Source organism: Lycorma delicatula, chromosome 1 (genome assembly GCF_047948215.1).
Source record: "Lycorma delicatula isolate Av1 chromosome 1, ASM4794821v1, whole genome shotgun sequence".
Taxonomy (NCBI): domain Eukaryota; kingdom Metazoa; phylum Arthropoda; class Insecta; order Hemiptera; family Fulgoridae; genus Lycorma; species Lycorma delicatula.
The window spans coordinates 212,377,360-212,394,613 of NC_134455.1; the positions used below are offsets into that span (position 1 = coordinate 212,377,360).

The window sequence follows — 17,254 nt, forward strand, 5'->3', positions numbered from 1 at the left end:
TAATAGGTACACAGTTACCTTCATCTTTCATTTTTGTACCTATTGTTTTGTCATCAAATTTTATTAACACAGCCTTTTCATAACTCACCTATTTCCATATCTGTTTGTAGGGCAGGCCATTTGAATTTCTTTACAATTCCCATAGCACATTAATTAAACCATCAGAAATTGATGTGTTCAAAAACTTTTGCACCCTCTGCCAAATTGTACATTATGTAACAGGTCACCACAGTTATTGATGTCTACCGGAATAACATTTCCAGGGGGAATTTTCCCATATGCTGCAGCTTCTCATAATTCATCAATAGCATTAATAATAAATATAAACTCTGTTTGTTTTTGATATCCCATCAGTCATACTATGATTAAATTCATCAACTAATTTAACAGTTGGGAAATTCTTACAGCATTTCCATCAGAAATTAAAGATACCCTCCTTCTTTTGCAAAGCATTTCCAATTGGCCAGTTGTAACTTCATTAAAACGAAAGTTATTTAATAAATCAATGAACTACATGTCATCTCTTTGTCTCATGTTTATGGCTGACAAAATGAAAACTGATGCCACAAATCTATTTCTGCTTCACGAAGGAGGTTGAACAAAACACCAATGGCTTTTGACTGGAGGCAGCTGCATTATATCACCAAAACGAAGCACATTAACTCAGCCAAATAACTTATCGTTATTGATCAGACACACAAAATTATGAAATAATTAACAAAAAACTGGAACCTACATCAAAATGCGCTAAAATGTAAGAAATAATTTTGTCCAAATACTTAATCAATTCCTTAGACACTTTTTTGAATCAGCACTTGCTTCTAAAAAATTAATTTCTGGATATAATATAAACTTGTTTTAAAATACTACATATGTATACTTCATAAAAACCAATACTGATATTACATCAGTGGAATTCATATTTACGTGCATCAACTGCTTTTTCGTTTGCGATTATTATGTCTTTTTATTTACAACACCTATATTTCAAGTACCACATAAGTATGATCATGTATTTTGGCGCCAATTCAAAAAAGTGTCTAAGGAATTAATTATTTGGACAAAACTATTTCTTACTTTTTAGCACATTTTGATATTAGTTCCATTTTTTTAAAATAATTATTTACTTTGAATCTTTTACTTTAATTAACTTTTTTTTAAGTTATTGTCTTTTGCAGCATTTTTTTTACAAATTAACTTAATCAATAATAAATAGATGATTACCTAATTACAAAACTAGAAATTTCAGTATTTTAAACTTTCTCTAGTCAGGAGTTATACAAAATATGCCAATCTGCTTTTACAGTACAATGAAATTATGTAATATTGTGTCTCAGTATGTTATTTGGAGATCCTTTAACAAAGATAATAAATATAACCTCAGGTGTGTTTTCAAACTGTGATTATGTTCCCTAAAACTTGTTTTATTATACAATAACCTTTGAATAAGGTGTATTTCTATACAATTATTATTTTTTATCAGTCTTTTGTCCATATGAATTATTTTCTTAATTTTAATCCATGTGTTTTTGTTCCATTTCTTTGTACAAGAAGAAATTTTATGTTTTCTCTTTTGTATTTTTTATTGTAATCAATTAACTGGGCTTACTACTTGCTTTAATACAACCACTATATAAAAAAATTATAATAGAAAAGTAAAAATGTGAATATAAAAAAATAAATTTAATTCCACCCTTGCACTTAAAAACATAATAGATTAAATCACTACCATTTATGTCATTGTATTAAAGCATAAAAAATTGTATAAAAAACTATTCCATTTTTTCACATCTCGTAAGAAATAATAATTTAACCAGAAATCAGTGACTTTTGTCACATCCAAATATGAATATTTGTTTTGTAATAGATGTACTTTCAGAAATTTAATCTTTCTTATTATTTTGTATTTTTATTATAAGTTTAAGTGACTCTCCTTGGTGCAAAAAATGTATTGCAAAGCATTAATGTTAAATATTTTTTGTAAGTGTTTTACTTAAGTTTTTTTTTCACTTAAGCTTAAGCTCTTACAGTAAAAGAATTGGAGAAATTTCTTACAATAACATTAAAAACACATTTCATTATTGTTAAAATATACCGCTAAAAACATAAATAATTACTAAATAAACAAATTAAATTCATCCAAATGAGTATTACACAAAAATCTGATATCAGAGCCTCATTACAGGTTGGGCGCAGTGCATGATGGTTCACCACCACCGACTTACCTAGGAGGACCAGGAGCTGAGAAATGTCGCTGGGAGGATGGTTTCATAATGAGTGATCTCAGACATACAGAAAAAGGTTTCCGATGGTCACCTTGCAGTGTAGCATCTTTTCATCACTTTCTAAAGTAAGAATAAATTTTCTAAATAACTTTTAAGTAAACAGGAGTACATTTTTATGTATAATAATTTTTTTTACTGTAAACATTCCCTACTTGTAATATATCTGATCCAATTAGCTTTTATTTATTTCTCTCAATACTGCTTGCTGTCCTCCAATTTTAACTGATACCTCTTACTCTTGATTTTCTCTCTTCAACTCTCATCCTAATCACACTTTGTAATATTTATGATACTATCTTTCCTCTCCTCTAATTTACATCAACATATAACATGAAATTCAGAATGTATTTAAGAAACTTTTCCCCTTTTGATAAATTTTGATCCAGGCATTTAATGAAATCTGTAGAAAGATTTTTCCCTTACAGATCATCATCATCTTTTTATTCTTACATCTATTTTCATTCCATAAACTCCAATATTCTTCTAATTCCTTCCATCATCTAGAGTAGTTCTTCTCTTAACATGAAGAAGGAAAAAAAATTAAATATGACAAATAAACAAAATGGTAAGTTATAGAAATGAAAAATGGGACCTTTTCAAGCACTGTGGAGACATTTCTACTGAAATCTCTTAGAACATATTTATACAATTAAGATGTTGATTTCATGTAGACCGATGTAAGTTGAAAGTGTTAAAACATTATAAAGAAGAAATTAAACAAAAACTAGCACTATTTAAAATTCTTATAAGATACCTGTCATAAATGATAGCATAAAAAATTGGATTCTGAAACATACTAGTAATATATCATTGCGTCAAACTATGTGTAAAAGATGTTTAAAATATGTATTAGTGATTTAACTTATAACTCAATCACACCAGTTATATACTAGGTGCCGCCCAGAGGGGCTCTGCAGCTAGGCCCTCCGGGCAGGTTGTCCTGGCGGGCGGCGTCTCGGAATGGGATTATTAGGTATCCAAACTTGAACACCTCTTGTGTAAAAATATGTTTTTTGAATTATGAAATTGATATAACAGAAGTTAAATTAGAAATTTAACTCTAGAAATTGTTTGCACCTCACTGTTTAGGCCATTCATCACGCATAAGAAAAAATTGGCAAAAACATCAAATTTTTAATTTGAAGCTATCACTTTCACATACTTACATATCACCATCAAAGCTTGTTGTCCAATCCATTCTGAGATACCATTCTAAAATTATTTTTACATTTTAGTGCGTTTAATTTAAGAGTGGTGTTTTAATAGTTTTTTATATATTTTTTATTTTCTACTTTTTAGTCTTCAAACGTTTATACTTAACAGCTACGCTAGCATACAGGTTTGAGCGTATTTGGCGAAAGATCAGATCGATACGTTTTACGGTATGTGAGTGCAATCAAAATATAGGGCTAAACGATTTAATTTCCGGATAACCAAGATCCGGTCGATCAAGAGTGTACCCGATGCGTTAAACAGTTAGCGCTAGACCTGCTGATACATACACCGTTTGGATAGTGAAAATCGGACGAGCGGTTGCCGAAATAATACAGTGGCACTTCATCGCACCCCTCCTCAATTTCCGAACGGCGCCCCCGGGGCACTTGAAAATATTATCATCGGACGGGTACCACTGAGAGCGGATGTGGTATCATCGCGGGGATTAAAAAATAGGACCGATTGTTTTCGAGATATTTGCAATTTTCGTCCGAAAATTCAGATCCTGTTAAAAAGTACTAAATCTTTTAAAAACCTCGATTATATATATATATACGGCATATCGATATATAATAATATAACAAGTATAACCTGACTACCACGAGACATGTACTAACGAAACGAGATTTTCCGCTAGTAATCGGTACATTCCGATGCTAAGCTAAGTAGAGTAGGATTATTCATATTAAAATTCTTATGAAAGTAAAATAAATAAATAAATTTTATATATATATATATAATATATTAAATGAATGAATATTTATATGTTTGTCCGATATGCGTTGCTATAACATTCATCCGATTGTAATGAAACTTCAGCGAGTTGTTGTGCGAACGTCCACGAAGGTTTCTGAATTAGTTATTAGTTTATCTAGCGGGTTAGTACCCGCTAGATGGCACTGCTGTCGAGAAATTTTGAAAAATTGTATTTATGGTCTGATTTGGCCAATATTCAGAATGTATATTAGCTACTAGAAAAGAAATATTTTTGCAAAAAATGGGCCCGCTACGTGGCGCAGGGTTTGAGATAATTAGAAAAATTGTATTTATGGAGCGATTTGACTCTTATTCATAATATATATTATTTATGTGAAAAGAAAACGTTTTGCAAAAACTATACCCGCTAGGTGGCGTCGGTATCGAGATATTTACGAAACAAACAAACTTTCTTCTTCTATATATATATATATATATATATGTATATCAAATGCAATGTTCGTATGTGTCCGCTATAGAGTAAAAAGTTACTGAACCGATTTACGCAAGGGTTTTTGCAAAATGTCCGCGTTGTCCGGAGAAGGGTTAAAGCTATTTTGAAATCCTCGATATGACCAGCAGAAAGTGAGTAAGGGATATTTTGAACCAACTACTGTGTTTGGTGAATAGTTTGAATTAAATCCGATAGGTAGTGCTGTTTTGACAATTGGATTTATTTACATTCTGACTTTTATAAAGGAAAGGATAAAGTATGTGAAATTCCATGACGTTCAAACCTTTTAATGTTTTATCAAACTTTCAATTGTGTTCACATTTAATCTATATTATATTATATTATATATTTATATATAATTTATATTATATTATATATTTATATATAATATATATATACTCAAATCTAGCAATAGCGAAGCATTGCTGGGTCTACTGGTTTTAAATAATAAAAAGTAAAAACATAATAAAAATGTCTTAATTATTATCATCAATTAATTACAATTAATCATTAGTAGTTAAATGATATTTTAATACAAGAACAAATACCATTATGATTTCAGTGGAGATACTGCAACTTGTTTATATAATTCACCGCATGAGGACGAAAGTCTACCACGAGTGTTACCAGGAAAGCTGTTAACATTAGATGCACAGTGCAGAAAAGATAGAGGCACAAGTGCTTGCTTTGTAAGTTTATTATTAATAATAAAATTAACTATAATTATTACCACACAATTAAAATAATGCTATTCATGTATAAAAAAGGTTATATTTTCTTTGAAAACAGATTGTCTAATTAAGTGATTAAATGCTATGATATATATCAAGGATCTTTACAATAGACAGGTGCCGAGTAACCACAAAACAAAATCCAGTATTTTTATCTTAATTTCTTAAACTGAAAATCATCTAAAAAAAATGTAATTTGGTATATTTTATTCATGGCTTTCTAAATAGCATTTCTTTTTAAACAGTTATTAATAGCGCTTTCTAAATATATGGAAATATGACAACAGAACATACTTTTGAAACTATTGCAGAACTCTCTTTCAGAACTAGGGAGGAAACCTGTTTATAATGTGATCAAACACAATATTTGATCTGTGTGATCATGGTTAAAATTCAGTAAAAGTATTGGATCTAATGAATTTTTACATCTCTAATAATAATAATAGGAATGAGATAATAAATATCAGTGCAAGAAGTGACCACAATCAGTGAAAATGAATTTATTATATAATGGGTTGGGAGAGGCTGAAAATGAAAAAAAACCACACACACACACCTATATAAATATATATATATGTATTAAGAAGAAACATTAAGTATATCAACAACTGCACCACAGACAAATGATAAAAAGGTTAATATATGTAATAATAATTATATTATTGAGTGTGCGTGTATGTGCATATATCTATATTTTATTTTTATAAATTTTGATTTTTTCTCACTAAATAAGAGCAACTGGCAGCTATCAGTGAAGAAAAAATTCAGATAGATTAAATCTGTACTTAATTAAAAAAGAACATTTCAGAATACGGAAGTAGTGACATAGGAGGTTTACAAATAAGACAGAAAGTTTGTTCAAAAAAGAGATAAAGGTAAAAAAGAGGAGTAATAGATTTTATTCCGAATAAGACAAAGATGAACAGATCTATAAAGACATTGAAGACAAATTAAGAAAATATCAGTATGAGAGAATAAAAGAAACGATAGAAAATAACTTAAATATGAAATCATATAGCTATGACCTAACTGTAAAGAAGAAACTATAAAACTATAAGATTGTAAGTTCAATCTAAGTTGTAAGATGATGAAGTTGGATTAGAAGATGCAAAATATATTACAATACTTGAAATTGAACAAGATGTACACAAAAGAGAGATGATAAGTAAAGGAAGTAATAAAGAAATGAACAATAAAACAAAAAAGATAATACTGCGGTAGAAAAGTGAGATGAGGTGATTACTGAATACTCTTTTTTTTAGTTTTTTTTTTTTTAGCCTATGCATTGAAAGACGTGTGATATCAGTAATTACGAACAGTGCTATTGTTTTGTTTTATAAGAAAGAAAACTAACAAAATGAAACTAACAAATTTATAAATCGCTGTTTGCCAAATTATTCATAGAATAATAAACAAAAGATTGGAAAATGTACAGCTACTTAAGCAAAATGGATCCAACAGAGGTTGAAAATTGCTGAAACATCAAGAAATTTACAGCAACATCTTTTTAAAGTGAAAACTTTGAAACATAAAAAAATCTCTGTAGTAAGTTAACACTTTTTAAGAGAAGCTGTTTCTTATAATGCAACTAAAAAAAATTGTATACCATAGTTTAAATTAAATTATTAAAAATATAATGAACTTGAAAATCAACACAAATTTTTAGAAATATAATACATAAGTTATTAAATTAGTTCAATTTTTTTATTATCATCATGTACAGTTTTCTGAAAAAAAAAAAAAACAGTAAAAAAAAAATAAATAATAAAAAACTTTTATGATGACTAGATATGAGTATATCCTTCAAATCATATCTTCAACCAGTGACAATAGTTTGCTGTTCCACTGTTCTATGTCAATGTATCATCACTGGCCTCACCACCAAGCTCAATCTTTATTTAAAAAAAAAATTCAAGTCAGACATATGAAGCTTTGGGGATTCATTTTTTTATAATCTTTTACTGTTTGTGAACTTGGTGCTTGAATAAATGACTTGAATAGGCATCTCTTCACTCTTGCACTAATAAACCATTTTATCACATTAGACATCAGGAAATGTTAATTTACTTCATCGTACTTTTCTATTAACAGTTTTATGATTATTGCATTTCATTTTTTATTATGTTGTATATTAGCATTTTCCTGCAGGGAATTAAAAAAAATTTTCAATACTAAATTTTGTTTATAGTAATCTTGTAATATAAATGTCTCATAAAACAAGCTAATATTTTATACATATTTCCAGATACTTTTATGAAAATTAAAATAAAATAATAAATTAATGATATTAAAATAAATAAAAAAACTGTTTAAACTTATGCGTTTGATGAAACACTAAAAAATAAAATCATAAATTTACATGAATCTTAAAGAATGAAATATTAAAATAACTATGTGAAGAAAAGTAAATACATTATTCACTTGATATCAACTATACAGAATTAACTCAAAGTAGCAGAACACATTAACAGAAAATGTCAGTTCCAATATAATTTAATTACATGAATGTTATCTGTTTCCAAAGAATTACACCACAAAATTTCATTTTAAGACAGCATTTCTGTATCAGATAAAAGGCCAGAAATAATCTATTTTATTGTAAGCTATGATTCATTTTAGAATTTTCATACTAAAAACAATATAATATGCTATTACCAAATTGTATCCTGCAAGGCTTTATTTTTTTAAAGAGGTGGAGAAACCCTATTTACGGGCATCTAAGTAGTGTCGGGCTCGCTAACAGGTTCCAAGGATGTTATTAAGTGCATTTGTACACCTGCACACTACAGACTAAACCTCCACCCCTGGTAACCCTCCCTCCTGGAACAGCTAGTAGAGCATTACTTCAGGGGAGGAGGTTAATGACCTCAAAAAAACATCAAAACCATATCATCACACGCATCGCCAAAGGATATCGAACACAGTTACCAACCAAGCACAAAACACTCCCAACATGAGATCTCCTTGAACACACACACACACACACACACACACACACACACACACACACACACACACACACACACACACACACACACACACACACACACACACACACACACACACACACACACACACACACACACATGGGTACAGACCACAACACACAGACAAAGATATTGCAAAGAACTCAAGTGGAAGAGAAACACCAAGCACAAAAGGCACCTATCAACCACACACGCACATACACTCACACAAGCCTTGCAAAACATGCATTCAACTCACATACTAACAATAACAGCCATCAGTCGTTGCTTCAGTGATGAGGGCATCACACTCAGGCACCGGCAATGGTGTCCACAGACTCACCACGCTAAGGTGACATCCACACGCTCTCAGGGGCCCCCAAGCACTCAGTTGCAGATCTGTCCAGCCCAGCACTCCTGACATCTTCTCTGCCAGAACTCCTCCCATAGATAGAGCTTGTCTGTCACTTTCCTAGCATATCGATCCACCGCAGTCCACTCTTCCTCACCGCTCATTAATATTCGCTGAGTGTCTTCCGGCTGGAACATATTTCCATAGCCTAGGGTATCTAATAACTCCTTTCGCTCTTCCCTGAGATGTGGACATGTGAAGTAGACATGCAGGTGTGGACCTCTCCATACTCCAGACAGAGGTTGGTGTGGTCTAGACCAAATCGAAACAGGTATGCTCTAAATCTGCCATGACCCGCCAGAAACTGAGTGAGGCTGTAACCCAGCAAGCCATGCGATCTCCTATACCAACCCTGATGTCCCCGATGGGCCAGTTCATTTAAGCATACAAGGTCCAACGCCGCTGTTATTAAGGAGTCTTCCGCGTATATCTGTCCTTATAAAATCCCAGTCCATGGACCAAGCATTAAAATCGCTTGCCAAGACCGCAAGCCGGTGCAGGGGAAGGTCCTCCGATATATCCACCAGTCCTTATATGCTTCCACAGTGATGTTAGGCAACAGATAGCAAGTATAAACGAAGATTCCACTAACCCTCGCTCTCACAAAACCCCTTCCCCGATGGATGTCACACAGGGGTGTATGCATGCACGACCACATGGCTGTTCTCCTGCCTTCCGACACCTCCCATCCGGTACATGTACGAAGAGCTGCAGACACGCCTAGGATGAGCGCGGATATCGCCCTATCTCTGTAGCATACCTGCCCATCAAATCATGGGCCAACGCCGATTGATTGAGATTAACTTGTACTGTCCTCATCTTCAGGCTGCAATACGGCCAATTCTCTCCCCGGCCTGCAATATCCGTCTTCTTGCTGGCCTCTCTAGAGCATACAGTACCACTGGTTTGGTGTCCCTCCTTGCCACATGTCAGGCACCTGGGCGCCGAACTGCAGTCCGCCGCCTTATAGCTATCACATCCTCAATTAAAATAAAATGGAGGTGGCCTTGTTCTCCCCACGTCCTGTTTCTACACACTGGTAGGATCTCAGTGACATCTACTCGACAAGACACAAGGCCAATTCTGACCCGACCTCTTTGCGCAATCACTGTGTTCAAGGAGGACTGTAATCTGCATATCGCAACCTTGGTCTCTCCATAGCCAGCCCTCAACGTGAAGTGCAGGCCGCCAGGCATCTCCAGTCCGACCACCTCACCGAGTCCTAGGGCTATATCCTCCGGTTGTATATCTCCTTCCAAATCTCTTACCCTGAGGACCACCGTCCTTGTCTTAGTATGAACTGTCCTCTCCGTTATGGTTGTTGCAATAGCTCGTTTAAATTTCCCCGCATTCGCTTTGTCCTCTTTAACCTTAATCTCCAGCTTTCTCTCTTCACCAGCTTTCATGACAGAGAGAATTTCAGCAATGGGAAAAACTGTGACCCCGGTCCTTACAGTCCTCGAGAGGTCCACATACGTTGTTGTCAACTTCAGAATAAGGGTCTTGATCTTGTGGCTGGGCTCCACTGAAACCTCAGAGCGCCAAGCCGAGGGAGTGGGGATGACGGACAGCCAGCTTGTCAATGGGTTTACTCTCTGCTAACTCCTTGAGGTCAATCATGGCCACTGTATTCAGAGCACCTTTTTTCCTTTCAGGAACTCCAATGAAGGTGTTCTTGTAGGCCTTCTTCGGCCAATCCTTTTTGATAAATTCAGCAAGCTGATCCACTGGGACACCATTATCCAATCCATCAGAGATATGACACCCTGTGTCCACTCTAGTTTGAGTAGCTGCATCTGATGTGTGCTTATTCCCAGCCAACTTGGGAGCTGTGGTACCCACTAGCCTTCTGAGCTCCTTCACAGTCACGCCAAGGTTAGCCCCCACTTCCTTAACAGAGTATATGACATTTTTGTCAATACTCTTTTTCAAATCAGCTGCCAGGCGCTCCAATTTGACAATCATTCCATCCAACTCTTTCGGCAATTCTTCTTCATCCGTGGAAGATTGCCGTTGTTTCCTGGGCCTTTTGACCCGCTTCCAATGATCTGCACTAGTTCTGTGAGTCACTGGTGGCAGCCCCACATCCATGGTAGCATGCGTCGACGTGCTTTTGGAGTACTGCCTTGGCTTCTGGTGCCGCTCCCGACACTTGTCCAGGTCCTTCTTCCATCAGTTCAAGTCAGTGAACAAAAAGACTCAACAAAACAGGTGGTGCGCTCAGAAACACGTAAAATGACACTAAACGCATAAGATGACACCAGAAGTCAGTTTAAACATGACAAAATTAAAGTGTAAACAAAGCAATGTAAAAGCTGTTTGAGAGATCCAAATAGCTGTACACCACCCGCAGGAAATGTGGCTTGTGCGTCTATTCGGCAGGTTAACCTATACAAAGTCAGCTGTTTCCAGCCGAACCAACTAAATTGCTCGAACTGTTACAACCGGCCTATACATTGTCATGATATCTATCAGTGGTGACGTCACCTACTGGAAATTACGTGCCTATAATCTTCAACTATTACTAAATTTTAATAAAACCAATAAATATTAAAATACTTAAAAATATTGATTAACTGCCTAAAGCTAATTTGCAAGGCTGGAAAAGAAACATTTACCATAGGATTAACATACTTTTTCCATTCAAACTATACGACAATAAAATACAATATAATACTATTCTATTCTACAATAAAATACTAAACTACTTAAAAACAAAATATTTTTAAAAAGAAAAAAGTCTTTATAAAACATGCCTGGTGTTATCATGTTGAAACCAAGCATATTTTATAACTGTTTATAAATTTATGTAATCTTATCAAATTATTACATTTACAGTTGCTGAAATAGTGCTACTGGATAAGAATTAACTGTATGTAATTTACTTCATTAAAATGGTTTACACTAAAAACTTACCCACTTAAAAAAATCAATACAACTCTATTATTAATTAAGAAACATGACTATGTTTTAATCCCACATTTAGATTTACATATAGCATAACATGGTGACTAAATGCTTACCATTTTTCTTTGTTTTTAACAGTAAATGGTTAATTTAAAATAAAAATGCTGCTAATCTTTCAATGGGCAGTAAAAGCCAAATCAGTATAGTGAAATGTATTTTCAGTTAATAATATAACATATACTTTTTATATTATATAAATTATAGTATTTTTAACAGCCAGTCTAAATGCCACATGAAACAGCATACTCATATTTTCAACTTTTTAATTGATATTCATTAAAAAATTTAATAAACTTTTTAGTGACAGCTGTTCTTTAGATTTTATAAAATATGCATTTTCAGTTGAAGTAATTTACAGTAGTAGTTAAAGTACTATAGTTCTACCACAATTATTGTTAACATGATTTTATTTAATCATCAGTTTCATTACATTATGATTTTTGGAAAATCTTTTTAAGTAGACGGTCCATTAGATACATTTTAATAATGACTTTATTTTCTAAATAAAATTCTGACAACTAACCTGGGCTGATGTATTGTTTTGTAGAAAATAGTTGTTGGCTTATTTTCTTGCAAACGTAATAAAAATGTTTAATGAAAAAAATATCAATAATTATAATAATAATCAGGTTTACCAATATCCATGAAAATTCTGGTTCAAGAAAACACAGAGTATGAACTGCTATTAGTTATAAATTATGGTAATAAATATTACAAACCTTGTTTGACAGGTTACTGATTATTTATGTATTACAGTTAGATTATTCATGTTTGGTAAAAATGTTATTTCTTAACTACTTAGTATCAGTGAATAATATTGTTTTACAAATAATACAGTTTTCTTAGGAATCTTAAGATTCCTTTTATCTTTTGAAATCCAATACAGCACAGATAAGAAGTTATTATTAACATAAAATGATAAAAAGAAACATTAACATTTATAAATCAGTTGCTATAATCTTACAAACAAAATTTTCATTTTTAACTAAATGGAGTACTCGTAACACCACATATATTTCACACTTTTAATGCTATTGCATTTTTATTATTTATTTTAATGGTATTATTGACTAATGTTTTTTATTACTGAGTTTATAAACACTAAATTTAACAAATAACTTAAATAAATTAGAAATAAACTTAAAACAAAATTAAGAATCACGTTTTTTGCATGATTTTACTACGTTTAATTTTACTACAACTTTAATTCATTAATAATCTTTTTTACAGTAATATTGTTTTTAATTACTACTCTATGAACCACAATTTTTAAAATAATTGTCAGTTAGAAAAAAGTATATATATATATATTATATTATATTCTAAAAATCTTTAAATTTAAAAGGGATTTTTATTAAATAATAATACGAAAGTATTGTTTGAGTAAAGTAAGTATAATAACTACAATAAGTAGATAATCCACAATTAACCTATGTGATGGAGGACCTACCACTCTGCCGATCTCCGTGACAGATTGGTAGTGTTAGCCTTCATCTGAAAGGTTCTGATTTTCAAACCTGATTGGGCTTAGAATTTTCCATATATTAAAAAATTCATTAAACATTAACAAATAAAAAACAGAAAGGCAGCTGTAAAACTAGATGCAAGCCTGTTACTGGAATAGAATAAATATGTTAGCTCAATCTTTTTTCTGGCCAGATTCAGGTACAAAAATACGAGTATACATGCTATTATTAAAAAGATCAGTGATACTACAATACCAGTTTTTAGAAATACAGGAATACTACTTGGTTGTTTGAATAAGTCGATAATTCGAGGAAACTTTTTAACCTACTGAATGACAAATTAGTAGTTGTGATGTAAACAGGAAAGAAAAAATTTCTTTTTGTATAAAGCTAACGAAGAAAATGCCAGTTATCAGGTAAATAATTATTGATAATATTTTATCATAGTTAATAATTTTTTAAATGTAAACACAATGAAATGGCTATTTACAAATAACAGTAATGCCATGAATTGATAACATTTTTTTCAACAGATTTTTGTAAATTACACAAGTTAATGATAACTTTATAATTTTTCACTAAATAAACATTTAAATTATCTTACCATTTAGTTTAAATATCCATTTCATGAATACTGTACTGAAAACTATTAATGGATATCCCATGTTATCCAGTTCGTAAACTTATTATCAGATGTGTTAATAGTAACAATTAGCTTGATAACACACAAATAACAGTGAACGGGCTACCTCCATGGCTGAACAATAGTGTCTCTGAACAATAGTGTTTCATTCAGAAAAGTTAGGACTTAAATCCTGGATCTTGATAAGGTTTGTACTTTTTCACATATTATAAAATTAATCTTTTACCATAAACAAAACTACCAGTGTAGCTGTAATCAGGTGTAGGGATGTACTTGTCAAGCAAAGTTAAATAAATAATAGAATGAAAAGGTGCTGTAGGTGGCCAGAAATAACAAAAACCAGTAAATATACTAACTAGCTGGTATGTTGCATAGGCTTACAAAAACTGATAAAATTAAGTCATTCTTGGAAAAATCAAAAGAATATTTTGAAAAGGATAAACAAGGGTATAAATTATCTAATTTTAACTTTACTTATCTGTACAGAAAGATGACAGGGTATGTGCTCAGTTATTTTGCTTTGATGCCGGTTCTGGATACTGCGTAGCATATCGACCAGCAGCTGAAGGATCACCATGTGGTGATGGTCAGGTAAGACATATAAATTTACCTTTAAGATAAAGTTTTTACTTCATTCCATTCTAAAATTTTTAATTTGATTACATTCACCAATAAAAACTCTTTAACAGCACAGATTTCTTTGTATTTTGTTCAAGAAAGTAATTATGAATGCTTATGTATCAGATGATTATTGTAAATATAAACTTAACTTGATCTGATCTATATCCTATACCATATGATAAACTTAATCATACGTCTTTTAAGGACTGTCATTCTTTATGTAAATGCATACTTTATTGTAAAGTAGTAATCAGACATGATTTAACAATTTTTCCAGCGTGACCTCTTTTAGATGAAGCCACCATTGCGATGCACTGTAGTGTTGTATGTACGCAGCAAGAATGGTGCACACCAAACCAATAAGAAAACAGCTTCATTTCACAAAACAAAAACAATGATGGTTTTGGTGAAACTAGTGTTAGTTTTTGTCACATATGTCCACAGTATTTCTGTCTGCATTAGATGTTGCCACAATGATACTGCTATTACAAGTTGTAAAAATGTTCCATTTAATACCACGCAATGAATGGTGGCAATGTTAAACTAGGAAATAATAAATGACCAAATTACTGTTGAAGAGATTAATGATCAGGAAGCTTTGGTAAGCACACTAACCAACGTTTAATCTGTGTAAGATTAAAGCTTTCACTTGGACCAAAGATTTTCCTAATACATGAGAAATAGCCACTGTCTCTGTACACAATCTACTGTGAAATTAAAACCATTCACAAAAACTTATATATCAATAACAGAAACAGTAAAACGAAAATACAATATCAATTACAATAAAATAATAAATGAAAAAACCTTTTCAGCCCAAACATTTTCAGAAAAAAATTAACATTATTTAGACGTAATGATAAAATAAAACATTGATCATTAAGTCTTTAACACTTGATGCTAATGACATATTCCGTAATTAATAATAAAATATTTCATTCCAGTTTTGTACAAATGGCCGGTGTGTGGCTGAACACGAAAACATCATTCCAGATTATTCACAAAACACACCATCATATTTAAGAAGAAGTGATAGTGATGCAGCTGCAACACAAAGCCGTCCTGTTTATGCAAATCTAAACAGCACAACAGTCAGGTAAAGAAAAATCACAACCACCTGCCTTTTCAACATAAATACATCATAAATCATTATCTCACATAATATGCATTAAGAACGAATTAATTATAAACACAAAAATTTTAGAAGAGAAATAAGTGAAATCAAACAGAAATGAATACAAATATGCTAACAGAAAATGAAAAAATTTACTGCTTGAATAATCACAATCATATTACTCTATGCAGGTTTTTATACACCACTGTAACCAAGTTACTACTGTTATAAAAAACCCATAAAATCCAGTTCTAATACATATAGCTTTAAAATATAAAATTAATTTCTATTTTTATAAAAGGGTAAGTAATATAAAACATTTTTATTTGTTGATACAAATAAAATTTCATTAATTCATTTAGTATAAATATAATTATTCAATTATGTACAAAAAATCTAATGTGGACACCACACAACTTCCTTGTACGCCTATTAAATTACATATACACATTTTTTTTTTTTTAATGATAAGTACATTAAATTTTTATTTCATTACTACATCATAACTTCTAATATTTTTTCATATATTTTTTTTATTGTTATTATTGAATTATTATTTACCGTAAAACCTTTTTTACAGTCAAAGATTAATAATTACTAATAAATCAATATATTTAAATTTTTAATAAAAGTTACAAGAAAAAGGAGATGAAGTCTGATTGAACCAAAGTTCCTTCCCCTTGTAAGATCAAAATGTTTCATTAATTAAAATTTTATTTGGTTGTAACTCTGGAACCAATGAAAATAAGTACCACTTATGTATCGATGAAAAACTCTCAATGAGGACTTATTACTGCAGTTAAGAAAAAGTCCAAAATCCAAATTTTTTGGATTTTTTTTTATTTTTATACTTTTGGTTCAGTCGATTGCAATCATCAAAAGGGGAGGTGCACAAATAGATGATACAACAGCTAAATCCAAAATTTCACCATCCTACAGCTAATCGTTTTTGAGTTATGAGAGATAAATACGTACATACAGATGTCATGCGTGAATCTAGTCAAAATGGATATTTCCATTGAAATATGAAAACCAAAGTTTTTCGTGATCACATACTTTCTTTACTTCGTGCAAGGAAGTAAAAAGGTAAACAGAATGAATGCACAAGTATGTGTTTGTGTGCACGTACACAGTACTTAGGCATAGTCAGTTCTTTTTTTCATACTCCTTAAGTTTTCATGATATGCATTATTTAAACAAGTCAACAAATAAACTGTAAAAATAAAATGTTCTAAAACCTGCTATAAAACAACATCAGAAAGTCGTCTATTATGTCTACTGGTTACATACCTTAAAAAAATAATTTTTCAAGAACAAATTTTCAGATGATTTATAATGAACATACCTATTGGTATTTATTACTGATTGTTGTCCTCTTTAATTCTCTATATAGGAACTAAGTGTTGATATGATAAAAAATAAGATTGCAGATTAACTCAAAAATTGGTAAAAGCTATATTTGTTAAAAATACTGTTATAATATTTCAATCAATATTATCATTTTCACTTAAAGAAGAAAATAAAATATGTACAATAAAAAGTAATGCTTTTGGGTAATTTTGGGAAAGTTTTGGGTAGTTTTGTTTCACATCTTTTAGCACATGGTAATCATTTGAATAATGTA

The 17,254-nt window shown here is 31.5% G+C and overlaps 2 protein-coding genes across 8 annotated transcripts in view; one reads left to right on the top strand and one right to left on the bottom strand.

Moving 5' to 3' along the window:
- The window catches only part of sona (sol narae metalloprotease), a 337,919-nt gene that overhangs the window by 304,815 nt on the left and 15,850 nt on the right, over positions 1-17,254 (top strand). For all 5 annotated transcript variants that reach the window (XM_075371531.1, XM_075371546.1, XM_075371525.1 and 2 more), the window contains exons 13-16: positions 2,186-2,350; positions 5,273-5,399; positions 14,382-14,486; positions 15,461-15,612. In XM_075371531.1, the coding sequence (XP_075227646.1) occupies positions 2,186-2,350; positions 5,273-5,399; positions 14,382-14,486; positions 15,461-15,612 (549 nt within the window). The remainder of the gene's footprint in view (positions 1-2,185; positions 2,351-5,272; positions 5,400-14,381; positions 14,487-15,460; positions 15,613-17,254) is intronic.
- Positions 1-17,254, bottom strand: part of LOC142328080 (homologous-pairing protein 2 homolog) — a 106,710-nt gene that overhangs the window by 26,761 nt on the left and 62,695 nt on the right. Inside the window, exon 1 of one of the 3 annotated variants that reach the window (XM_075371566.1) lies at positions 12,310-12,593. The exons of the other annotated variants lie outside the window; for them this stretch is intronic. The gene's annotated coding sequence lies outside the window, so the exon portion shown is untranslated. Of the gene's footprint in view, positions 1-12,309; positions 12,594-17,254 lie in introns of those variants that run through there. 3 annotated transcript variants of the gene reach the window in all.